Genomic DNA, 26,590 nt, shown 5'->3' on the forward strand with positions numbered 1-26,590 from the left:
GTTCCCAAGGTCCATGGATGTCCACCTCCCTGCCCCCACCGTGCTTTGCGATCAGAATTCCAACAATTTTCACAAACATGGGCACCTGTGCTTTCAAACCGAATCTTCCTCCTGTCTGGCCTGGGACTCTGCTGTGCAGCTGCTGACTTGGGGCCCACATGCGGCCGACAGCCCTTGCCTTCTGGGCCAACATCCAGTTTTAGGCGCTGAAGCACTTCTGTTACAGTGAATGATATGACTGGTGACAGAAGTTCTGCAGGTGGAGATCAGATTTCTGTCTTTCTAAAACGACAACTCCTCTGAAGGTGCTAGGTCCCACACAGCCGGCCCCAAGGAAGGGCTCCTACGCACTGCAGGGAGAACGCACCTGAAGGAGAGCTTCTCACGTAAGTAAAGGTGACCTGGCCCTCGCTAAGGGCTTCCCTGGTGCCTCAGGGGCAAAGAATCCACCTGCAACGCAGGAGGCAGGGACGCGGGTTTGATCCCTGGGTGGGCAAGATCCCCTGGAGGAGGATCTTGTTCTAGTGTTCTTGCCTGGAGAATCCCATGGACAGAGGAGCCTGGAGGGCTGCAGTCCTGGGGTCGCAGAGTCGGACATGCCTGAGAGAGTGAGCATGCGCGCAGCCCCTTCCAGGCTAACACTCTTCTGTTGGTAGGCGTGAGTACGGCCAGACTCCTTAGCTCCACAAGTGGGAGCCAGCCGTAGCACAGGGATGGATGGAATGGGCCTCTCATCTTGAGGTAAGAGGCTTTTACTGAGGGACCCGGAAAGGCACAGCTGCCATGCACCACGCATCCGCCTCTCACATGCAGACAGACGATGTGAGTGTCCTTAAACTGGGTGATTAGTTTTCTTTGTAAATATATGTATTGGGCACCTTCTCTGTGGCAGGCACTGTTCTTGGCACAGAAAGCAGAGAAATTTTTCTCTTGCAGAACTTCTCCAGGGAAAAAAAGTATGTTTTAAGTTTCTAAGTGTTTTAGAAATGGGAATATGTGAACTCTTGTCTCATACTGAGTTAAAGCATTTGATTTTTTAAAAAGTACCCATCTAAAGTCTAAAAAGTTATGTATCTATAAAATATATACAGCAATTTATAAAACGTGTTTTAGAGAAAACTTATGTAGGAGGTTTTTTGCACTCATACTCAGCCACTGAGTCATGTTTGAGTCTTTGCGAGCCCATGGACTGCAGCCCACCAGGCTCCTCTGTCCATGAGATTCTCCAGGCAAGAATGCTGGAGTGGGCTGCTGTTTTCTCCTCCAGGGGATCTTCCCAAATCAGGGATCAAATCTGAGTCTCCCGCAGTGGCAGGGGGATTCTTTACCGCTGAGCCACCAGGGAAGCCCAGGAAGTTTTAGTATCAAAACTGAATTAGTATCAAAACTGAATTAATGTCAAAACTGAATTAGTATCAAAACTGAAGTCAATTTTATTTTTTATGAACTACCAAGAATCACACGTTTCAGCAGATATCTTTAACTAAACTGTTTGAACGCCGTGTCATTACCTTGCTTTGATCTTAAAATGCATCTTCTTATCTCTAATAATCATATAAATACATCAGAATAAAAGCACTTCTAACCTAGCCCTGTGTTTTACTGCTTCGCACATTCACATCATAAGAAGTTAGCAACGTGCTAAGTGATTCCATTTCAGGCCTGGTACCAAGAATAAAAGGGTGAGTCTGTATTGGAATGTGGACTGTAAATAAAAGTAACCATAACTGAACGTTTCAATTTCAAGGATGCTTTCAAGAAAGTCTTATCAAGCAGAGAGTTCTTAAAATGGTCAGAAAAATTCTAAAACCTCCCCAAAACACAAAACACTTCATCCTGGGTACCAGGTTATTCCATGACACCACATTGATTTCTGGCACCAATTCACAAGTAAGCTTATTAATTAAAATATGCATGCCACCTGAGCCCTCAGGACATTCCTGACTTCTAGTAATTACCTGTGACTTTAGGGAGGAGATGGTGTCTTCAAGTTCTTGTCTTAGGGATGCCGGCATCAACCCTTTAAATTTTGTTTCATATTCTTGTCGTATGTAAGTTATCTAGAGTGAAAAGAACAGCAATTTTTTTTTAAACCACAGAAATGACTGGTTTGAATTTAAGAAATGACTGAAAAATATCATTACAAAGGTAAGCTTGTTACATCAGGTCAGAAGCCAGACAACTGGCATGCGATACGGGGAAGCGCAGTCACAAACTGGAAAGGCACCCAGTAGTCCTGGAGAGTCTGCGAGAGGCAGTCCCTGCAACAGCATTTTGTTTGCCTAAAATCCTTGCTAGCACAGTTTCAGCACAAAGGAAGGAAAACACTCGTCCTCTGCTCTCACGATGCACACACGATGCTGTCCCTACATCCTGTTCTCGTTTGGGGAGTGGATGGTGGTCACGCTACGCTGTGTGTGCGGACAACCCATAGCGTGTGGCCAGGCGGCTCAGACACTCCCCCCACTGTCTCGGTGCCTGGGTGCTTGGTACCGCCACGATTACAAAGAAACAAGGGAAGGAAAACCTGCACAGCCACGTCTCCAAGTGTCCCCGAACACGCAGACCAGAGTAGAGCACCCTCGGCACCACGAGCGTGTCTGATTCACGAGTTTCCCTCTGCCTCCAGAATACATCCAGGTCTTATTCTGCTAATGGGTGGCCACTGGGCTCGTCAAGAAGATGGTGGCTCGTCAAGCTACAAACAGGCACTGAAGGTGGAGGGAAGTCTGGGAGCCTGTGTCCGAGCAGGATGGAGAGGCGTGTCTGTGTGTGGAGGACAGTCTGGGAGCCTGTGTCAGAGCAGGATGGAGAGATGTGTTGTATGTGGAGGGAAGTCTGGGAGCCTGTGTCTGAGCAGGATGGAGAGGCGTGTTGTATGTGGAGGACAGTCTGGGAGCCTGTGTCCGAGCATGATGGAGAGGCATGTCTGTGTGTGGAGGACAGTCTGGGAGCCTGTGTCCGAGCATGATGGAGAGGCGTGTCTGTGTGTGGAGGACAGTCCGGGAGCCTGTGTCCGAGCAGGATGGAGAGGCGTGTCTGTGTGTGGAGGACAGTCCGGGAGCCTGTGTCCGAGCAGGATGGAGAGGCGTGTCTGTGTGTGGAGGACAGTCCGGGAGCCTGTGTCCGAGCAGGATGGAGAGGCGTGTCTGTGTGTGGAGGACAGTCCGGGAGCCTGTGTCCGAGCAGGATGGAGAGGCGTGTCTGTGTGTGGAGGACAGTCCGGGAGCCTGTGTCAGAGCAGGATGGAGAGGCGTGTCTGTGTGTGGAGGACAGTCCGGGAGCCTGTGTCCGAGCAGGGTGGAGAGGCGTGTCTGTGTGTGGAGGACAGTCCGGGAGCCTGTGTCCGAGCAGGGTGGAGAGGCGTGTCTGTGTGTGGAGGACAGTCCGGGAGCCTGTGTCCGAGCAGGGTGGAGAGGCGTGTCTGTGTGTGGAGGACAGTCCGGGAGCCTGTGTCCGAGCAGGATGGAGAGGCGTGTCTGTGTGTGAGTCTGAGTGTGAGTGTCTTTCCTGCTGTCTTTCTCCAGCTGTTTACTTCTCTTTCTCCTAGTCTGAGATGCTATGGAATTTGAAAATTTGTCGCATGTGTTGTGGGGACTTAACTGAGTATTAGAGCTGGATTGCAGTGCACCCCACAGATGATTCATTGGACACACCTGGAAACAGGCCCCAGACTATGAAAGTGAGTGCAACTGAGTTCAGTTAGACAAGTCAATGGACATCTTGAGCACGTTAAAACTACTAGCCTTTAATTCCAAGTCTCTTACACTCGACTAAATTAAGGAAGAAATGTGCTCTAATGGTTCATTTTCCTACCTACTCAAGTCCTACGGCAAGTGATCTTGAATGTAATTTTTAGAATTTTTGGCAAAGTATTTTTTGAGGTATGTTATAATCTTGTGATTTATATCCAAAGGGAAAAGAAAAAGGATGAATATGATCTTCCCCACTGATGAAATGTTTGATTCTTCCCATTTTATCTTCTTGGACTTAAGTCCAATAGTAACATCTGTCAACAGACTTAAATGAAAGACAAACACCAAGAGAAACACATGACTGTAAATCAGACCTTAGGGGCAACCTTAGCAGGGCCTCACAGGCTACGCTATATTGGCTGTTTTTTTTATCATTCAGTGCTGGCTCTGGAATCTTGAGCTGCTACTCTTTTTCATTTTATGGAACAATTGTGTGCATCCGTTGCTGCCTGTGCTGCCACGAGGGTGTCCCCAGTCGGGTCAAGCAGGGCTACTTTCTAGGTGCTGTGTGTGGGCATCTCACTGACTGGCTTCTCGCTGCTGAGCAGGGGCTGTAGGCACATGGGCTCGGCAGGTGAGGCTCCTGGGCTCTAGAGTGGTTGTGGCCCACGGGCTTAGCTGCTCTGTGGGATGTGGGATGTGGGATTGAACCTGTGTCCCCTCGCCCTGTGTTGGGAGCAGATTCTCCACCGCTGAGGCACCAGGGAAGCCCCGACCGCCCGCCTTTAAACTTGCTCACGTTCGCTCCAGTTTCTCTGTCCCTGCTCGTTTGCAGTGTCTGCCCACAACCTGTCCGTGTGAAACACAGCTTGGCTGGTACAAAACCGATCCTGTCCACTTTCTCTCTCAGAAAGAAACAGAGGCATATCAGTGTGTTCTTTAAATGCTTTGCATTACGAAGAACTATTTGTTTCAAAGAACTGTAATTTGAACCTTTTCCCTGCTTCTTGGGTAATTTCCCATTTGGTCTATGTTCTAGTTTGATTTTTGCTTATATTCTTTCTCTCTCAGTCTAACAAGGATCTTACGCTAACTCCTTTCTCTTAAAAACGGTGAAATTTTCATTTCTGAATGGGCCAGTTTCTGCATGGGAGTGATTTTCCTGAATGTTGAGGTGGGGGAGTGAGCGGGGCAGCTGTGATTCACTGTTGCTTCTGCAGCACCCTTTGACCAAACCTATCATTTCATCTTGCCTCAAGGAGAGCATGGCAACCCATTCCAATACCCTTGCCTGAGAAAACCCATGGACAGGAAAGCCTGGTGGGCTACAGTCCACGGGGCCTGAAAGAGTAGGAGGCAACTGAGTGACTGAAAACCGCAAAAGGCGTCTCTGCCAACCTCTGAACATGCGTTGGGGTCCACAGGAAGCAGAGCTCACCCGAAGACACACAGCTGGGCGCCTGCGGCCAGCACCACACCTGGGCCAGGTGAGACAGGAAATGGGGGCCAGAGGGCAGTCCACCTTCAGGCTTTCGAGACAGGGTGGGGTTCTGGTGACGTCCCTGGTGGTCCAGTGGTTTGGCATCTGCACCTTCACTGCTGAGGGTTTGATCCCTGCTAGGGGAACTAAGGTCCTGAATTGCCTTGTGGTGGGGCCAAAAAAAAACCAAAAAAAACAGAAGCTGCAGTTTCTGTTTTTACAGATCAGATAAACCAGTGCCTTGGCTTGGTCCATTTGGACAGGCCTGAGAGTAGAATTTCTGTTAGAAACAGTCTGGTTAAACTCTCTTTAAAAGCCTTGAGTGTGCTGCTCCTGGCTCAGACACAACCCACACGACCCTAAGACAGCGCTGGGAGAGGAGCTCGTGTGCTGGTCGAGCAGGAAGGAGGTGCCTCGTCTTCCTCATCATCATTCTCACCAACGTGCTTCTCCACGAACGTCTCTGTGCATTCTTCACAAAACTGTTGCCCACATCTTCTTTAAAACACACAAAGGTCAACAAAGGTCAAATCCAGAGCAGGAAGATTTTGTTTGTATTAAAAATGTACTGAGATCTAGAAATGCATTCAGATGACGTCTGAGAAGAACTCGTTGTGGAGAGTAAAGAAGAAAGCCCTCTGCCAGCGCTGGGGGCAGCGGGCTGCTCCGTCCTCCGTGGCACAGTGTTTCTCTCGACTTCAGTGACAGAGAAACATCACTCTCCAAAATTAGAAATAAAGACCCTCAACAGTGTGTGCTGACAATGTGACCAACAGTGATTCACACGGTCCTTCTGCCTGTTTGTCTGCCCTTCAGGTAAAACATACTATGGTGAACATTTTAGCGATCTCATCTATATGTGGAGACAAACAGCAAGGGTCTTTTCTTCCTCGGATGGAGTTCTGAGGTGTGTGCTTGCTTTATTTGTGACTGGTGGTGGCTGCTCTCAGGAGCATCTCTCTGGGCAACTTGAGTGGTGACTGAGACTTCCAGGCAGCTCCCTCCCTGCCCTGTCCTTGCCCACGCATTGAGCACTGACTCGGGCTTCCCTGCTGCCTCTGTGGTAAACGATCCACCTGCAAAGCAGCAGAGCCTGGTTTGATCTCTGGGTTGGGAAGATCCCCTGGAGAAGGGATAGGCTACCCACTCCAGTATTCTTGGGCTTCCCTTGTGGCTAAACTGGTAAAGAATCCACCTGCATTGCAAGAGACCTGGGTTTGATCCCTGGGTTGGGAAGATTCCCCTGGAGAAGTGAAAGGCTACCCACTCCAGTCTTCAGGCCTGGAGAATCCCATGGACTGTATAGAACATGGGGTTGCAAAGAGCTGGACACGACTGAGTGACTTTCACTTTCACTTTGGCAGCAACAAGTCTGAGATTTTGGAATAAAGATACTATTTTACCCTGCATTATGCCAACACCTTCCCTGCTCCCAACTATGGAAAATCTTTCCATAATACCTCCTCGATTTCAGTGACTTCTGTTGCTATATCACAGGCTTTGCAACGCCTGCTCTGCTGGCCCCTGGCCCTCCGGCTCCCTGGCAAGCCGGGCCCTCCCCCGCTGCTGGGACCTGGGGTCTGAGGCCCAGCATGTGGAAGCGGCTGGAGTTTTCTCCCAAGCTCAGCCCTGTCTTCAGACCTCGGGACCTGGGAGAGGCCAGCTTCATTAACCCCGTTCGGGCGGCCTGGCATTGCCCACTGTTCGAGGTCTGGCCAGGATGGAGGGCGGGCTGTGACACAGGAGCGGCGGGGACAGGCGCTTCCTCTTCTGTGGTGTGAGCCTGGAAATGCAGGCCAGGAGCTGCTCGCGGTCGTCCCACAACCACAAGGAAGAGAACTCGCCGAGAATGGAGCCAACGATAAGGAAACAGCCTCAAAACGGAGCGCGAGCCCCTGGCTTTTGGTCACATAACTTGAGTAATTGGATTAGGCCTCCCTTGAAGCCAGCACTGCGTCTCAGTTACACGGAACAAAACATTCTCATTGTTTAAGCCAGTGTGAGTTTCAAGCAGCTATTTCTACTGGATTACGTGAAAACTGCCAGGGCCTGGACTGTGTGCCCGATGACGAGCCGGCCCGGCCGTGCAGCCGGGGACGAGGATGCCCGGTGACGACGCGGCGCTGGCTGACGGCCCGGGGGGCTCAGCCTGACCGAGCCGCCGCTGTCGCCAGCCTCCTTGCCCACCTAGCGTCCCTGCTCCCAGTAAGGGGGAGTGCTCCCCCACCTCTCTTGCTGATTCAGCCAGACTGGACACACTCATTCCACTGGGCCTCTGGGCCAGACTCCAGCTCTGGGCGCCCCTTGCAGCCTGCTTTCTTCACCAGAGGCTGCAGAGAGCAAACGACGACCGCCACACACACACAGTCTTGATGGGGTCAGCTACAAATTCCCGCCGCGGCCTCGGCGGCCCCTCTCTGCTCCTCTCTTCTCTGGGCACCGTCGGGGCCTTGCCCACACGCCTTCATTGACGAGAGACCGTTGTGCCCAGCAGCCCACTCGCTGGTGGTCGGCCAGCGGCCTGCCCGGGACCCGCCTGGCGGAGATGTGCACAGAAAGTGCCCCGGTTCACGGACCTCAAGCGGAGGGCTGAGTGCTCTCTGTGGCTCCTGCCGCCGCGAGCAAGGTACGAACAGACGAAGAGCCGCGATTGAAGGACGGGTCCCCTCGCAGCAAGCCTTGCCCGATCTCCCCAAAACCACTGACTGGCTTCACGAGAGAAATTCCAATGGTCGCCTCTGTTTTCACTCTAAAGCACTAGGAACAAACACTGGGAACTCCAACCGATGAACGGAAGCGCACTCACCCCTGAGCGCTCCCGAATGAGCGGCAGAGGCTGACTCCAGGCCCTCGCTCCTCTGCACTTTTCTCCCCTCATCGCAGAGGTCACGTGAACGAAGCACGACCTTTCTTCCCTTTGGATTCTCAGGGTATTCTTTAAGCACGGGCACCTGGTCTGAGGGGATGTCACATGGAGTCGGAGGAGCGTCTGGAAAACACTTCACACCTGGTCCGGCACCGCTGGCCCGGAAGCACCTAGAGCACACGGCTGGTTCTGGGCACCTGGGGCGTGCGGGGTGGGCCAGGCTGCAGCCTCAGGGGGAACCCACGCCTGGCGCTGCCTCTAGGAACCAGATGCTGGAGTCACTTCTTTGTACCAGTGTCGTGACCTCTATAATACTTCTGAAACAGAGGACAAAGATGGGCCCACTAAGCCTTGACCAAGATTTAAATCCGACCTGACAGAATTGAAGCCCAGAAGTCCAGGAGGCAAGTGGTTGAACGAGCTTAGGAAAACGCCCAGGGAGCCACTTGGAGAAACCCAGGGAACTGGAGTGACCACAGTTTCAGGGCAATAGGTGGGGGAATAAAGCAGTATTTTCTGAGTTGGTATCTGTTATAGGATTGACTAAAACTGTGACTAAAATTACTGGGGATTTAGGGTGGTAATTAATTCTAGGAACAGTTCAGTTCAGTCACTCAGTCATGTCCAACTCTTTGCAATCCTATGGACTGCAGCATGCCAGGCTTCCCTGTCCATCACCAACTCTTGGAGCTTGCTCAAACTCATGTCCATTGAGTTGGTGATGCCATCCAACCATCTCATCCTCTGTTGTCCCCTTCTCCTCCTGCCCTCAATCTTTCCCAGCATCAGGGTCTTTTCCAATGAGTAGGTTCTTTGAATCAGGTGGCCAAAGTGTTGGAGTTTCAGCTTCAGCATCAGTCCTTCCAATGAATATTCAGGTCTGATTTCCTTTAGGATGGACTAGTTTGATCTCCTTGCAGCCCAAGGGACTCTCAAGAGTCTTCTCCAGCACCACAGTTCAAAACCATCAGTTCTCCAGCACTCAGCCTTCAATATGGTCTAACTCCCACATCCATACGTGACCACTGGAAAAATCATAGCTTTGACTAGATGGACCTTTGTTGGCAAAGTCATGTCTCTGCTTTGCAATATGCTGTCTACGTTGGTCATAGCTTTTCTTCTAAGGAGCAAGCATCTTTTAATTTCATGGCTGCAGTCACCATCTGCAGTGATTTTGGAGCCCAAGAAAATAAAGTCTGCCACTGTTTACATTGTTTCCCCATCTGTTTGCCATGAAGTGATGGGACTGGATGCCATGATCTTAGTTTTTTGAATGTGGAGTTTTAAGCCAGCTTTTTCACTCTCCTCTTTCACTTTCATCAAGAGGCTTTTTAGCTCTTCTTCACTTTCTGCCATAAGGGTGGTGTCATCTGCATATCTGAGGTTATTGATATTTCAGGTCTGTGTTAAATTTCATACATCCAAACAACATGGAAAGGGGATGAAGATGAGCTCTGATATTTGAACATTGAGGATAAACCTGCAGAACCTCAAAGATGGAGGCAGTGTCAGAGGCCATGCGGCGGGGCTCTGCAGGGTCTCCCTCCACCTGGGAAGGTCTGCCCAGCAGCTCCCTGCCCTTCAGATGGGGCCCTGCACCCAGGACACTTAGGGATGTCACTGCATTTCAATAAAATAAAAGTTGGTGACGAGCCCATTTAGGAAATTTTATTTTTGATTTGTAAACAGCTCTCACATTGGGCCTTGCTCCTGACCAGCTGGGGCCTCCAGGTGTGCAGTGTCCAACACGCACAGTAAGTGCGACTCTAGGTCTGGAACCTCCTACCCACACCCAGGCCCTTGTTTCCCCAGTAACTTGTATTTCAGCAGTTTTCTTCTCATAACTCCAATCCCCAACCTGGAAAACCCTCAGTTTGTAGTTAACTACTCAGAGTCCATATAATTCATAATCACGAAGGCAAAGAAAACCCTTAAACTGCCCAAGTGCATGTAGCTTCTGAGGAGCAGCATTCCTGGGATTTCAGAGGCTGACAAGGAATCAAGCGCCTCCGACTCCGCCAGGCAGACCCACGGCCGCGCCTCCCGGGCGGGCCGGCAGGGCGTCTCCCGGGCGGGCTGGCAGGGCGCCTCCCGCTCTGCTGCTGCTGGAATGTCACTCGTTCCCCTGCTCGCGGTCCAGCACTGCTGGTCCACGGAGGACGGGCTGGCGCTCGGCCGAGGACAGGCGTGGAGGCTGCCCCGGCTGCCCGCCAGCGCGTGGGACCCGAGGGAGTGACGGTGCTGTGCCCCACGTGGGAGGGGCTCCCCGCGTGTCACGTGCACACTGCATGTGTACGCGTGTGTGTGTGTGTGTGCCGGCACACATGTGGATGCACCTGTGTGTGCATTCCTACCACATCACACCCGCCGCCCTCATGGGCACCTCAGTCCAGCGGGAAGGACAAGCACGCACACAGGTCGCTAGAATGAAGCCGTGGCTCCAAACCCCGCAGACTCTGTCACAGAACGCGGGAACTCTCAGGCACCGGGAAGGGGGCCTGGCGCTGCAGGTGCGAATGTGAACTCGCGCAGCTTCTGTGGAGGAGAGAGTGGAGGCTCCTCAGCAAACTGAAAATGGAGCTACCGTATGACCCTGAAGCCCCCTCCTGGGCATATACCCAGGGAAAACCATACCCGGAAAAGACACGCACCCCAGTGTTCAGAGCGGCACTGTTTACAGCGGCCAGGACACGGGAGCAGCCTCAGGGTCCCCCGACAGACGACGGGGTAGAGAAGACGGGCCGCAGACACGCCGCGGACTGCTTCTCAGCCGTGAAAAAGAGTGAAGCGATAGACAACACACTGCTCTGGCTGGGCTGGGTATATTCAGACAATGTCAGGGTGTCTCTGAAAACAGGGACAACTGTTCAGAGAAAACGAAGGGAGCGCCTGGCAGTCCATGCCTGCGCCAAAGGGAACGCTGCCGTGACACACTCGGGTGTGAACCCAATAAGACAGGTACACTGTCCATAGGAGAAGACAGCTCAGCTGTCCTGAAGATTCGAAGCAGGGCCAGTGAACTGAAGATTCGGAAGGATGCCCAATGAACTGAAGATATGAAGGAGGCCCAGTGAAACGCAGACAGATGCAAACGCCTCAGTTCTCCAAACAAACACTGATGGGTGAAGTGCAGCAAGAGTGATTCTAACCCAACCCTCGGGGAGATTTTAAAACATGTAAGGTACTGTGAGACTCGTATGAAAGTACTGATGCTCAAGGATGCGTAAGACAATCCTAAACAATGACGAGAAGGTGTTCCCTACAGATGGCAAGCGGCTGTGCACAGTGCCGTTGTGAGCGGATTACATGTAGCAACCGACAGCTTCTCAACGGTTTTATGAGGTGGGTTTAATTATTAACCCATTTTCAGGACGGGGAAACCTAGACCAAAAAAGTAAGCTGGTTTGTGGGGCGTGGCAGTGGCAGAGCTGGGATCTGAACCCTGGCCCTGGGGCTCCGGAATCCATGCCTCCGCACACCATACCCTGTGACTCATCTTGGCACAGGAAGCTGATGGTCAGGAAAGAATACAAAGTCCCAAGCAGACTCACGTACAAATGGAAAATCTCACTGTCGACAAAGCAGCATTTCCAGTAAATAATCTCAGTCCATAAACGGTTCCAATAACTGGGTATATTTTTGGAAATAAATTAAGATCCCTGTACCAGTTCTAGGGTTGCTGTGACAAACAACCACAAACATAGCAGCTTGAAACAGCACAAGCCCAGCACCCCCCAGTTCCAGAAGGCTGAGGGGCTCCTGGCCCCTCTGCTCTGGTCTCGTGAGGCAGAAAGTGAGGGCCAGACTCTCACCTGGAGGTGATCTTTGAGGTTGTGCACAGAGTTCAGTTCCCCGCAGAGCGACGCCCCCCGCCCTGCTGGGTGTCCCCTGGGCCCTCCCTTGGGCCCTGCACCTCTCTGAAGCTCTCTGGCCCCACCTCGGTCACTGCCTTCTGCCTCCAGCCAGAGGGGCCTCTGCCCTTGATGTAGCCACGTACTTAGACTGAGCTCACTGCCTGCGTGATCCGAGATACCGCCCCTGCTTCACGCTCACCGGCTCTTCACTTCAGCTGCCTCGGCAGACTCCCTTCTGCCGTGTGATGTATATATTCACAAGGTCCACAGATGAGAGAATGGGCCTCTCCTTGGGGGAACATTCTATTTTAATCCTCATACCATGTGGTATATGACAGTAAATTTGAGGTGGATTAGAGAGTCAAAATGCATAAAACAAAACTCAATAATAATGGAAAAAATAAAAGAGAATATATTTTATAATCCTGGGGGAGGGAGGACCTTCCTAAGCAAGCTTAGAAATCATAAAGGAAAAAACAGAAGATAAAGCTCTCAAAAATTAAAATACTGGATAAAGAGATTAAAGGCAAGCAACTAGAGAAAGCACTTGCAGCATATTTAACAGATCACTAGTAGAGTTCATGTGAAACTGAATTTCTGTAGATCAAATCAGAAAACCAAGTCGACAGAAGAGGCTAGCAATGATGCGATTGAGTGATTCACAGGAACGTAGGCGCAGACGGCCCTGACCGATGATGGAGCGGCTTCCAGTTTCCCGTTTCACAGCGGTGTGAAGGCGATACACATTCAGCGGAAACCATACTTTGGATTTTGGTCTTTTCTAGGGCTAGTGATACAACCTTGTTGCAATGCTGGGCAGCGGCTCCCGGTCAGTCATGTGATCACGAGGGTAAACAGCCAACATTCTTATAACCTTTGTGTCCCGACAAACCATTCTGAAAGAATTTCACTTTCAGGGCAGTGTTCAATAAGTTGCACAAGATATTCAACACTGTTATAAATTAGGCTTTGTGTTAGGTGACTTTACCTGACTGCAGGCTAATAGAAGTGGGTTTTGTATATTAGATGAATTTTCAGCTTGTATTGTCAGCTTCAGTGGGTTCATCAGGACACCTCATCGTAAGTCAAGGGAGCTCTGTGGTGGATTTCCGCTTCTAGTAATGAGTCTCTACCACGTCTGCTTCAAGCTATCAGGGAACCAGGAGGGCAGGGAAGGGTTATGGGGCCAACCCGGAGAGGAGAGAAATGCAGAGAACCGGGGAGTCTGGCTTTGGGGACATTTGAACAGGGGCCTCTGCCAATTCTAGGTTGGCCTGTCAGAGGTTGAGAAGCTGAGCAGATCTTTCAACAGCCTCACAAGAAGCCAGGGAGACATAAACCGCCTCCAGGGCTCACTGCAGGGGAGTGCTCGGTAAGACCCAGGCTTCTGGGTGGAGCCCCTTGGGCTGCACCCTAGGAGTGGCAGTGAGCTGGACACAGACCATCCCTCCCCAGATGGAGGCCCACCTAAATGGACTATGGTTGTTCCAGATGGAAAGGGCACGACCTGCCTACCAAGAAGCAAATGTAAATTCTCTCCAGAGAAAACGACCATCATCTTAGGACTCCAGTTATTCCCATCAAGTTCTATATGAAATATCCAGCACACTATCAAAAATAGGCTCGTGAGAAGCCAAGACCACGTGACCAGAAGCTGAGAAACAGACGCAGCGAAGTGACGACCACGCGGATCCACGTGACGGCCGTCAGACCCGGACTTTAAAAGAACCAGAACAGACGTGTCCAACAGAGTTAGGGGAAGAGTGCTGAGCTCCAGCACAGAACAGGAAGCTAAACAAGGATCGAAGCAGAAACTCTAGCTCTGGAATATACAACAGGTAAAATTAAGAATGAGTGGAGCGGCAGGTTAGACACAGCCAAGGAGAGACTCAGTGAAGAAGAAGGTAGATTAAGAAAGCAAGCACAATCAATACAGAGCACAGGAAATGCAGTTAGAAGGTGAGGAGTTCACCTGTTTATGCGCAGATATAGAATTATAGTCTCAAACAGAGAAGGGAGCACTGGGCAGAAGCTAAAATAGAAATTCCGATACCACGGCCACTGAGGAAAGCACATCCACAAATAACTGAGATTCTGAAGCAAAAAATCCTTAGGCCTAGATAGCTTAATCTACCAAACATTTTCAGGATGAAATAATTATCAGTATTACACAGATTCTTCCAGAAAACAGATAAAAAGGGAACACTCCAGTTTGTCTTATGAGACCAGCAAACTTTGACACCAAAATCGAATAAGATCATCACAGTAAAAGAAAATTGTAAGATAATGTCATTCATAAGCATAGATGTAAAGATTCTAAGCAAAACATTAGTGAACCCAAATCCAGCAAAAGGTGAAAAGGAAAGTCTTCATGATCAAATGAGGCTTATTCTAGAAATGCAACATGGATTTAGCATTAGAAAATCTATGAAGTCCACTGCATTACTAGAATAAAGGACAAAATTCATACAATTATCTCAAAAGATGGAAGGGAGGCATTTAAGAAACATCCATTTATAATTTTAAAAAGAAAAGAGATTTTTGGTAAGAATAGAAGTTCCCTAAATGTGATAAAGGAAGTCTATGCAAAAAGTCAATTGTCTTTTTCAGTACCAGCAACAAACTGAGAAAATGAAATTTAAAAAATAACACCATTTAAAATAGCATCATAACACGTCAAATCGCTATTATTGTTGTTTAGTTGCTGACTCATGTCTGACTTTTTTGACCCCCTGGACTGTAGCCTGTCAGGCTCCTCTGTCCATGGGATTCTCCAGGCAAGATTACTAGAGTGGGTTGCCATTTCCTCCTCCAGGGGATCTTTCCAACTCAGGGATTGAACCCCGTCTCCTGCACTGCAGGCGGATTCTTTACTGTCTGAGCCACCAGGGAAGCCCAATTCTGTACAGAAATCCAAAAGGTGATTTACAAGGAAAGTATGTTCAAGTGGTCTTTCACACTTCTGCATTTTCCCCGTATTAAAAAAAACCAGCCTTCCTTCTTTATTCCTGATGTAGACGGACGTGCATCTAATGTCTCTGAAATACCTCCGCTCTGTCACTCGCTCGACAACAGTTTCCGTTGCTTCTACCTCAAAACAGCCCTTCCTCAACAGGAAAAGGAGATCTTTTCTGGCTGGACCACAGCAGAAAAGGAATTGCAAGTAAGGCTTAGACTGTTTGACACTCTCTTCTGAATGTGACGAGCACAATAAACAGTCATCAAACACTTTTCTCTCTTGACCATGCTGACTCACTCTCTCTCACCATCTCTGTGTTTTATCTCTGCTTTTTCTTCCTCAGTTCCATGAATTAAGGGCTTAGTAACCACCAGTGAAGTATGCCTTGACAGGACAGGGCCCAGGAACGCAGCCTTCTTGCTTTCCTGGGGGACGATCCTCCATCCCCCAGGCCAATGCTCGATCACTGTCCTTGTCCACCAATTCTGTAAGGTGGGATGCAGCCAAAGGTGGTTTTCAGCTTTTGTTCCCGCTTTTTTGAGAGACCTTTAGACAGCAAGATGAAACCAGGGAATCCTAAAGGAAATCAACCCTGAATGTTCATTGGAAGGACTGAAGCTGAAGCTGAAGCTCCAATACTTTGGCCACCTGATGTGAAGAGCTGACTCACTGGAAAAGACCCTGATGCTGGGAAACATTGAAGGCAGGAGAAGGGGATGACAGAGGATGAGGCAGTTAGATGGCATCTGCGGCTCAATGGACATGAGTTTGTGCCAGCTCCGGGAGATAGTGAAGGGCAGAGAAGCCTGGTGCGCTGCACTTCATGGGGTCACAAAGAGTTGGACAGGACTGAGCGACTGAACAACAATTATTTACTCATTTGGATCCATTATTTTTGGATTTTAAAAACTAATTTTAAAAAAGACTAAAATTAAAGACAAAACTACCTTAAAAAAATGAAATCAAACCAAAAGACGTGAGAACGTGTGATCACGTCCCTTCCCCATGGGCGGCAGGGAACGAGACCCAGCCCCGGGCGCTCAGCCTGGCTTTGAACCCGGCAGCCCAGGTCAGAGTTCAGAGCCCGTGTACCCGGCGGCTGGACCCCCGCTTCATCCCCCGTCCGCGTTCCGTGAGCAGCTGCGGTGATGCAGGGGGCGCGGTGCTGGCACTTGGCTCTGGGACGTCAGCGGGAGCAGGAGATTGAAACCACACGCGGGGCACGCGGGGACCTGCCTCCCCGCCTCGAGTGAAGGCCAACACAGAGGGACTCTCAGGAGAGCAGTGGCGGAGCGCGGGGCCCGCTCACCCCCCGGAGCCGCTCTGAGTTGCCACAGAAAAGGCTCTGTGGTCACCGTGCATGACTTCCAGTGGCGGTTTTGGGTACAAGTGGGTTGACTTGCTTTGCCATGAAAATCTCCTAGAATAACGATTTACAAGGCATGGTTTGATGAAATGCACGCTTCAAGCGTTTTTCAGAAAACAGGGGGCAAGAATTCAAACTCTCATTGAGAATAAGATGTGGCCAAAGTTAAATGTGGTTCTGTCTCTCGTAACAACTTACATTTTACAACAATGTATCATACCAGCTGTCTTGGGAACAAAGGAATCAGCCTGAATTTTGTAAATAAACTGTGGTTATTAAAGCTACTTGAAAGAAGCCAGAGTAATAACCATTAAACACGAAAAGTCAGTAAAAGTCTTTGAATGGTATTTCTGTTGCAATTATTATTCCCGTTTTCATAATGTGCTTCGGGATGAAACACAGTTTTGAGCTGTTGGAACTTTCGAATAGATTGCACTGCAGATCTGTTAGCCCACAGCAGCCAAGACTGTGAAGTTTTAAAATCCATTATGGAAAACGGGAACTGAAGCCTTGGACATCTGTAAAAGCCAGCACTGGTCTTCCTTTCGACAACTGTCACGATTATTGCTTAACTGACCCTCTGTCTGCACCCCATGTCTGTCCGTGAGGCTGACCATGAGCACAGGCTCGCTGGCGGCCCCTGGCGCTGATGGGGCTTTAGGTACCGGCCAGTGACGGCTTTACCGCCCTGACGCTGGTCCTCCCGCCGCGCACCTTCTCCCTCAAGGGTCACTGGGCCCCGTGGGAGGCCCACACACTCTTCAGGGATAAACGATACTGCGGTAACGGTGTGACGGCAGAAGGAGCTGGATCCAGCTCTTGTCATCTCTCATTTTACCTTCTGCTGCTGGAGGGATCTCTTTAAAGACGCAATCATGTAACACTACGCAGTTAAAGAAAAAGGTCCTCTGCGGCTGAAAACTGCCTTCTGAGCAGTGACTGGGTCCCCACCCCGAGCCCAGGGAGGGCACCACGGCCCCAGCAGAGCACAGAGCAGGCAGAGCCGGCGGAGACCCAGGCTTGCTGCTGCCACTGCTTCTCAATGGATGAAATGAGAACAGCTGACGTCCTGGTCTCTCCTCCTCACCCATGGGACCCTCGGCCAGGAGGCTCCCCACCGCCCTGGGCACCCGGAACCTGTTCTCCGCAGCCCCTCATCCTGACCAGTGTCTTTACTTCTGCGGACACCGCCTCACGGGCCCTTCTCCTGGGTGAAGACTTGTAACCACATGTGCTGCATCCGCATTCCCTGGCTCCTGACGTGTTTCTCACGCATCCTGCCGCGATGTCCACACGGGCCCCGTGGGAAGGTGTGGCCACAGACCTTCTAGGAGCCTGATGTCCAGGCCAGTTAGGGCTGGACAGGCCACGTGACCCGTCGTGATCGGGGTGGACCCGCCCCTGCAGGCCGTGCTCATCCTGAAGCCTCCCCTGGTCCCTCCCCCAGGCCTTAATGGGGGGTCTCAGGACCCCCCTGTCCCTGCCCCAGAAGCACATGATCAGCCCCGAGACTGGCCACTAGGCTCAGCGGGCTCCATCCTGGGTGAGCCGAGGAGTCTGGGCCTTGCCTGCTGTGAGGCTGGGACTGAATGGTGGACCGTGCCCAGTGCTTCACGACACACTTCAGGACAGTCTACGCACAGTCCAGACCTCAGGGCCTGGACACACCTGAGAGGACCGAGACCGGCCAGCTGCTGAAACACGCCAGCCAGAGAACGGGCGAGGTCTTCGGGTGGCCTGGGGTCTGAGCTAAGGACTTGGCCACAGGCTCCGGAGGCCCTGCCCTGAGGGAGCCTCCCCTGCGGTCGGGGAGACGGCGGGCAGGGCCAGGGTGGCCACCTCCCGCCTCGTGGACCTGAGCCTCGCAGCCCCTTAAGAGGAAAAGCACGTCGTCAAACCCCAGCCGGGAGCCTGCACCCCACGCCGCCTCCGCTCGACCGCACTGGGAGCCCCTCGAGGGCGGAGGAGGGCCCGCACGTCCAGGCTGCTTCTCAGGGCCCGTCGCGGGCCAGCACCTCACACGGCCCAGGAGTGGCGTGTGCAGCGAAGAAAGGGCGATCCTTTGTGAAAAGCATGGCGTTGCGTCTTACTGACTGGATCTGCAAGTACTAGCTCTCACTGACTTATTTAAAAGAGTCTTCTGGGAACCTGAGTGGTCCAGGTTCACACGTTTGAGGCTAAAAATACCTGGTTCAAAGCACGGGCTTCGTCACGCGTACGGCATTGTCTACGTTATGTTTGAGGTCCGAGGCTGGCGTTGCGTAGCGCTCCTGTGATAAACACGCTCTGGCTTTGCAGTCTTAAGAACACTAGTAAAATTTTAGACTAATTCTTTCCTTCCCTTCTTTTCCACAATTTACTGAATTACTTTGGCAAAGGCTTGCAGATCACCTGGTCTCACTGTGAATAATGAGACCCTGTTGTTCCCAAAAAGGAGACTTGGTTGCGCACACAGGCTGAGCCTGAGTGACCCCAGCAGAGACTCAGTTCGCAGCGTGGTCAGTCCGATGGACGATGGCCCCGGGGTGGGCGGTCCGCTTCCGTCACAGGAGGCCACGGGCTCCCTGAGGACTCAGCCTCCTCACACAGTGAGGTCTGCTCGGAGCCCCGGCCTCCCCTCCGCTGTCGGAACTCCAGGACGCTTGCTCAGATCTTATCGGGAGTCAGGCATCATTAACTCCTGGTCTGGAGGGGATGATGGCTTTAAAATCACCTTCCTGTTGCTGTTGTTCAGTCACTGAGTTGTGTCCAGCTCTCTGTGACCCCGTGGACCCCAGCACACCAGGCAGCCTTGTCCTTCACTTTCCCCCGGGGTTTGCTCAAACTCACGTCCATCGAGTCAGTGATGCCATCCAACCATCCCATCCTCTGTCGCCCCCTTCTCCTTTTGCCTTCAATCTTTCCCAGCATCAGAGTCTTTTCCAATGACTCAACTCTTGGCATGAGGTGGCCAAAGTACTGGAGTTTCAGCTTTAGCATCATTCCCTCCAAAGAAATCCCAGGGCTCATCTCCTTCAGAATGGACTGGTTGGATCTCCTTGCAGTCCAAGGGACTCTCAAGAGTCTTCTCCAACACCACAGTTCAGAAGCATCAATTCTTCAGCGCTCAGCTTTCTTTCTAGTCCAACTCTCACATCCACACATGGCCACAGGAAAAACCATTTCGACTATACAGACCTTTGTCAGCAAAGTGAAGTCTCTGCTTTCGACTATGCTGTCTAGGTTTGTCATAGCTTTCCTTCCAAGCAGCATGCATGTTTTAATTTCATGGCTGCAGTCACCATCTGCAGGGATTTTGGAGCCCAAGAAAATAGAGTCTGTCACTGTTTCCACTGTTTCCCCATCTATCTGCCATGAAGGGATGGGACCGGAGGCCAGGATCTTCGTTTTCTGAATGTCGAGTTTTAAGCCAGCTTTTCACCCTCCTCTTTCACCTTCATCAGAAGCTTTGTAGTTCCTCTTTGCTTTCTGCCATTAAATTGGTATCATCTGCATATCTGAGGCTGTTGCTGTTTCCACTGGAAATCTTGATTCCAGCTTGTTACTTCCTTATTTATGCGTTAAAGGAAAGATATGTTTCTGTCCACTCCAGTATTTTTGCCTGAGAAATTCCATAGACAGAGGAGCCCGGCTGGCTACAGTACATGGGGGTGCAGAGAGTCGGACACAACTTTGCGACTTAAACAACAGCAACAACCACCTGTTTCTGTCAGGCTGGCTTAGACAGAAAATTGGTCTTTTCTAGTTACACTGGTGTTATCCTGATGCCACTTAAGGGGCAAACTAACCCTCTGCAGCCACAGGTTTCCCGGGCACTCAGGGACCGACCTGCCGAGGGTGAGGAGCTGGAGGAGAGGCCGATGCCGGCAAGGTGGGCACGGGGCAGCTGAAGCGCCAGCCATCGAGACTGGAGGAGAAGCGGCTTTCTGTGTTTAAGTAGAAACTACACCTTTCAGAATGCCTCATTCAGTTTTTTTTTTTTTTAAGAATTAAAACACAGGAATTTTTCTTAAATGAAAAACAGAAACAGCTTAAATTTTTTTTAAAGCAGGTTAAAAAAAGACGCCCAGGAAATTATCCTTTGCAATTCTGCCAGTTTCAGTTTTGACTCCTTATGCAGCTAGTATCAGGATAATAAGATCTGGTTGAAAAGAAAGAGAAGAAAAGTCTCAAGAGGCTGCTCTGCACACATTTTGGTTGCTTGGCTGATGTCAGGTCGGCTCCTGCTACTTTGCAATTGCTTTGGCAGATGCAAAACAGAAAATCGCAAACAATTTTGACACTTTAAAGACCCTTAAATACCCTCAGTGAGCACACACATAACGAGACCCTGAAGACTGTAAGTTACGACACTTATAATTGTTTTTGACTACTGCTATTAGTGCCACGAAAGGAAAGGTCAGATTCAGATAAAATAGAAGTTAAATCAGATCAAACACAGATGAACTGAAGGAACTCCGCGACTTGCTCTTCAGTTCTACGGAAACAACTGCTAAGCTACACCCTAGGAGCTTGTGGAAAGAGCCCAGCATTTCGTGGCTGCAAAGATTAGGAAACATTCAGCTTTACCCAGGGGTATTTCCTGACGTTTCTTTGGTAAACTGGAGCCCAATAGAAGCTATCAGGAATCAGTATAAGAAACAGTCTAGAAGCCTATTGTCACTACAAAGATGAAAGCAACTTTGATGATCAAAAAGCAGTCAATAAAGCAGGACTGAAGTGGTTCCTGATCCTTCCCTACTGTTCATCTGGGATTCCTTAATTCCCCTACTCTCCGTCTATTATGAGGCTTCTGTGTGAAGTCCTGCCATGAATCAGAGTGATGTCAACAGAGTTTTACCTTGAGTCACATTTTATCACAAACTGGAGGAGGCCTGGTCCTTCAGGGAACACGCTTCCTGCTCTTAAGAAGCTTGTCATCTTCTCCTAGTTCCAGACAGCCCAGCCGGCCGGGGTGGGGGCCCAGCTGACCTCGGCGACAGTGGGACCTGGGCCAGCCCCCTCAAGGCCACGCTGCCCCTGGGGTGAGCTTTCACCTGCGGCCGCGTTGGCTCTGCTCTCCAGCCACAGGGAGCTAACTGCCCGTTCCAGCTCTCTGGGGGGGTGGTTTTTCCCTACCAGCCTTAATAAACTTTCCCTGTCACTGCTGTGTCAATTTCTAAACTAGAAATGCTGTAACTTAAAAACTGTCATTACAGGTGCAAAGGCTTGGAATTCAGATCAACCAGGGTGTGACCCCACCCGTACTATTTTGCAGCTGGGTGACCTTGGGCAAGTCACTGAGCCTCTCTGAGCTGCAGTGCACCAGCAGGGAAACGGGAGTGTAATGCTGGCCTCAAATGGTGATTATCAGGATAAATGAACTAGGTCGTGTACCGTTTCTCGTGCAGCGTCTCTCATCTTGCAGGCCTCGGGGAAATACAGTTACAACTCATTTTTCATCCTAGAATCATATTTGCGATCCTATTGCCTGTCCAGCATGGACCCTATACAAGACATATCCTACACAGTCGCCACGCCCACAATACACATATGAGGCCGGGTGAGCGTTAGACATTGGGGATGAATTCCGGGAGGTCAAGTCCATCCAGTATTAATAGCATCAATCAGATACTCACACCTGCCACTCTCTGCAGTCCCCCACCTGGGGGACAGGCTCCCCTGCTGGCTCAGTGGCAAAGAATCCACCGCCAGTGCGGGAGACGAGGGTTCGACTGCAAGGTGGGGAAGATCTCCTGGAGAAGGAAATGGCTACACACTCTGGGATTCTCCTCTGGGAAATCCCATGGACAGAGTAGCCTGAGGACAGTCCATGGGGCAGCAAGAGTCGGACACGGCTACGCGCATGACCTGGGGGTCTTGTTTGCCAACAACTCCAGAGGTGATGCAAGTCTCCCCACTCGCCTTACGTCAGGCTACTCTTCACAGAGTCAAGATGACCGGCCCGGCATTCCTGTGCTGAATGGATCACAGGAAACAGCAGCGCATAAGTGTCTGCTGACACCCACGGCGGGTTCTGTCCCGCACGTCGGTGGTGCTGAGAAGGGTATCAGCAATGCTGCACGCTAAGGCCGAGGGCGAAGCATTGATTAAAAGTTTCATTAAGACTTGTGATATGTATTGATACTCTGTCGGCTTTTTAGTTTAAAATTAGTAAAATTTAAAAGACTTGGATGAAAAAGACCCTTTCATTAGAAAATAAAATGGGTCATTAGCTACGGTCATAGCGGGATCATCCTGGTTATACTAGATTTATTTCATGAACATAATGGAAGAAAGGAGGAGAAAATTAAAATTCAAGAGAAAGCGTGATTCGTGTCTCTAAGTATGATGGTGTCCCTTTATCCTAACAAGCAGACCCTGTCGGCTACATCCCCAACACGGGCGTCCCCTTCTCCGGGTCCAGGTTGCCCTCCCTCCTGTAATTCCATCCCTGCCAGGTGGACCCTGATTGGTCCAGGCCAGTTTGACCCCTCTGTCCTCTCACCAGGGATTGGATGGTCTCAGCTAGCATGTGACCTGTTCTGGCCAATGAGATGAGAAGAGTGGCCTTGGGGGTGGGGTTACTCCTGGGAAAGGTGCCCTCACTGCTCAGAACAGGACCCCAGACATGAGCAGCCCCTTCTGCCTCTGGGTGTCCCCGGGCCTGCTCAGGATGCTGGGAACTGTGGCTGCCGTCGAGCTGGTTTAGGATGAAACCAGCACGGGACACAGAGACGCGGGAACGAGGGGAGCGGAGCCAGCGGCAGGGCTTCCGCTCGCAGACTGCAGGCGACAGACCCCGCGGCTGCCCACGGGCTGCAGGGCCCGAGCATTCTGCCACTCGAGGCACAGCATCCCAGCGGACACAGGACCGCCACCATCCCCAAGCCCCTGGGCCTGGAGAAAGTCAACCGGCGAAGCGGCCACGTGGGCACGTACCTGCTCCTGGGACTCCAGCTCCTTATGCTGCAGCTGCTTCTCCATGGATCGCACCTGTTTCGAGCGGTTTTCCAGTTCTCCTTGTAAAGCCTGAAATGGCGCAAGACAAATACAAAACTATTAAAAATTAGCACCCTTCAGGGTGCTAAAAATTACCACCTAAACTGGTGCTAAAACGGCCTCAGATCTCGAGTCTGTCACAGTTGTTCCAAACAGTTCAGGCAGAAAAAAGCCCAGCCTTTCAGCATTGGGCCCAGATGTTTCCTACTTTAGCAATAACTAGTGTTAAAAATTCCAAACTTACAAAACAGACACATTAGCAGATGTCCATTCATCTTATAAAAATATCTCCTCTGTTCCCAGCACAGATGCACAAGCATGTGATAAAGCGTAAAACGACTAATTAAAGTAGTTGGACCAGTACACCTGTGAGGCGCCCTTACACGCTGAACCGTGCTGTGTCCACAGGAACTGAGATACTGGACCAGCACGACGCTTTTCAGCATTGTGCTATGGTAATCTGAGTAAGTCACGGCGACCTTAAAGGCATTTCTTTATTAAGCCACTGAGGACAGCACTGAATTTGAAGAGCCCGTAAGAAGCAGACAGAGGGGAACTCTTTCAGTTGCCAAGTAGCCATTCAGGTTGCTCTGGGGGAACCCCGGAACGACAAGGTTCAATAAAGAAGCTGTATCAATTACTATTTTAAGTAAAGAGGTGAACTAGAAAAGAAACAGGATCCATTTGAACAATCCCATGTGATGACAGATACAATACACGGGGAATGACGGCGAGCAGAGCGCAAGGGATGGGACGGGAAGATGCTGAATGAATTCTCAAAATAAAATTCATTCATGGTAGACGCCCGGGCTTCTGCTCTGGGTTAAGAGCTGTGATAGGTCCTTCAGATGAAGCAGTGAAAGAAAACAGACGAAACAGCTCCCTGCTCTCACCAGCTTCCATTACACCGGGGGACACACAATATGCAAACAGTGAGTATATGATCCATGTCAGTGACGAGCACAGAAGCAAAACCGTGCAGCGACGGGGGCTCCTGGAGGGCTAGGAGGGTCGCTTCAGCCGCTGCCAAGATTAGACTGAGGAGGGGTCCAGCGAAGCAGAGAAGCAGGGTCCAGGCTGCTGAGACACACGGGAAAGAATGCTGGGGACTGGACCGGGGCGGTGTCAGGGCCCCAGTCCACTCGAGGACCCGGGTCGCAGCCCTGAAACGTGGATGCAGAGTGAAAGATAAAGAGACATGACCCTGGGGTCGTGGCTGGAGCAGGAGGGAGGCGAGGGCGGTAGCGGCATTGCGGGAGGTCCGGGGCTTGGCCTGGGGTGGAGGAGGAGGACGCACGGGCCATCCCGACTGAGATGCTGGGGCAGGGAAAGAGCCGTGGTCCGGGCAACACGACTCAGTCCCCGCCCAGCAACAGTCCCAGCAGTGGGACTCCAGCCTTCTCTCCATGGAGACAGAGCCCCTGGTTCTCGGCCTTCTTCCGGCGGTCTAGATTCACTGGGGCATCTGGTGAATGCTACGTGGTCACTCCCCACGTGGAAAAAAGTGCTTATCATGTGCTTCTAGTTTCAGGGGGGTCCACGTGTTGCCTGAAGCCTGTCCATGGATGAACCCCAGGCTAAGAACCTCTATTTAAAATACAATAAGAAGGAAAAAAAAAGAGAGAATAAGGGGGACTTCCCTGGTGGCGCAGTAGTTGAGAATCCGCCAGCCAGTGCAGGGCTCGTGGTTCAATCCCTGGTCCGGGGAGATGCTAGGTGCCGTGGGACGATGACCGGTGCACACAGCTGCTGGCGCCCAGGCTCTGCAAGGAGAAGCCCGAGCAGGCACCGGAGAGCGGCCCCCGTCTCCACACCCGGAGAAAGCGCGCGCACAGCAGCGAGGGCCCAGCACAGCCGAAGGTGAAGACACAGAATGCTTAGAGAGAGTGAAATAGTTTGACCGAGGAGAGAATGAGAATGAGGGCAGAAGCTTTAGGGGCTTTTTGATGTTATACTGGAATATAAAATCCACCCTTCAGCCAAGCCTGACAATGAGCTTCAAACTCTATTTTTGTTTATATTAATGATTGTATTGTGGGCTGTTTCCAGAAGGATGAATGCAGTTGTTCCTATGCTTTTTGACCAAGCAGCCATTTTTTTCTTTTGATGATTTTGTACCAGTGCATAGGATCTTGCTGGCGTCTCTTATGGCCTAACCGAGGAGAGGAGTGAACATGGGGCTGGGAAGAGACCGGCGTGCTTTCTGCCCTGCTCTCTCCTGCTCTCCCTCCTCACTCCGCAGTCAGAGTGACCTCACGCCCCCAAATCCAACCACGTCGTCCCCCTGCCACAATGCTGACACCACCACAGCACCCCCGAGATGCGGCTCAGACTCCCGACCGGGGTCCTCAGGGACCCGGCTCTCCAGGCTCTGACCACCCTGGGCTGGGGGAGCCCCCGTGCCCTGCAGGTTTCGTGGCCATGATTGATGACCATGCGCCACTGTCGCCTGCATGGATGTTATTTTTCAGCCTCCTGGCGATCCTGTGCAGCAGGCAGTCCCACCCACGTTAGGGAGGGCTGACCCGAGACCCACAGGGGAGAGAGCCCCCCAGGTCCATCCACAGGCCAGAAGTCAGGCCCCGGGCTGGGACCACGACACACTGACCCTCCCCGAGATCAGCGTTCGCGCTTCTCCCCGTGGCCCTTCACCCGTGGCCCCTGTCTTCCCGCCTTTGCCTGGAAGCTGCTCTGCTGTTGGTGTAACCTCACTGACCTGTCCCAGGAGCAAAGGCTGGACACTGCGAGGCTGTGACCCGTCTGGGGCTCAAGGGGCTCTGGACTTCTGCAGCCCAGGGCGCTCTCCCCGTCACCTTTCCAGCCTGGAGCCAGGCCTGGTGCGTGCCGGCACCCGGCCCACGCTTGGGCACGAGCTAACACACCTCAACTGTTTCCCCAAGGAAATTACTTTAACCATGGGGTCTTCCAACTGTCCTCAGCACAGTGACTGAATGGTTATCAAGTTTCTCAAGATACAGAATGTGCCAAGTGTACCTTCCAAAGTTCTCTGTATACACACCCGAAACCTGTATACATATGACATTATTATTTGTAATGACATATTGTCTGGTTTCTGCCACAATAAAAAACTACACTCTTGTTTCTTGGTTTATTTTACAGAAAAAAAATACAGGAGATGTGCATCTCCTTTGTCTTTTAAGCAGAAAACTGTCACCCCCGCAGTCTCACCTCTACCCTGCCCTTCCCCAGCAGAGCCCCGGGCACGGCCCCCTCGAGGGTCCCCGTCCCCACCCCCGTCTCTCAGCCCTTTCGTCCTTCCTCCTGTCCCTGCCCTTCACGAGGGAGCAGGTGGAACCAGTAGTGTCCCAGCACCGCGGTGGAGACTCCTTGACAAGAGTTCAAGGTGCTGCGGGGCCTTCCTGGGGGCC

At 51.3% G+C, this 26,590-nt stretch overlaps 1 protein-coding gene across 13 annotated transcripts in view; it reads right to left on the reverse strand.

The window, feature by feature from the left end:
* CEP112 (centrosomal protein 112) overlaps positions 1-26,590 on the reverse strand; it is a 315,819-nt gene that overhangs the window by 2,674 nt on the left and 286,555 nt on the right. For 12 of the 13 annotated variants that reach the window (XM_018063966.1, XM_018063968.1, XM_018063965.1 and 9 more), the window contains 2 exons: positions 23,142-23,231; positions 1,959-2,060 (listed from right to left, as the gene is read on the reverse strand). In XM_018063966.1, the coding sequence (XP_017919455.1) occupies positions 1,959-2,060; positions 23,142-23,231 (192 nt within the window). The remainder of the gene's footprint in view (positions 1-1,958; positions 2,061-23,141; positions 23,232-26,590) is intronic. The other variant, XM_018063954.1, reaches the window with a different exon arrangement.

The sequence above is a fragment of the Capra hircus genome, chromosome 19 (genome assembly GCF_001704415.2).
Source record: "Capra hircus breed San Clemente chromosome 19, ASM170441v1, whole genome shotgun sequence".
Classification (NCBI taxonomy): domain Eukaryota; kingdom Metazoa; phylum Chordata; class Mammalia; order Artiodactyla; family Bovidae; genus Capra; species Capra hircus.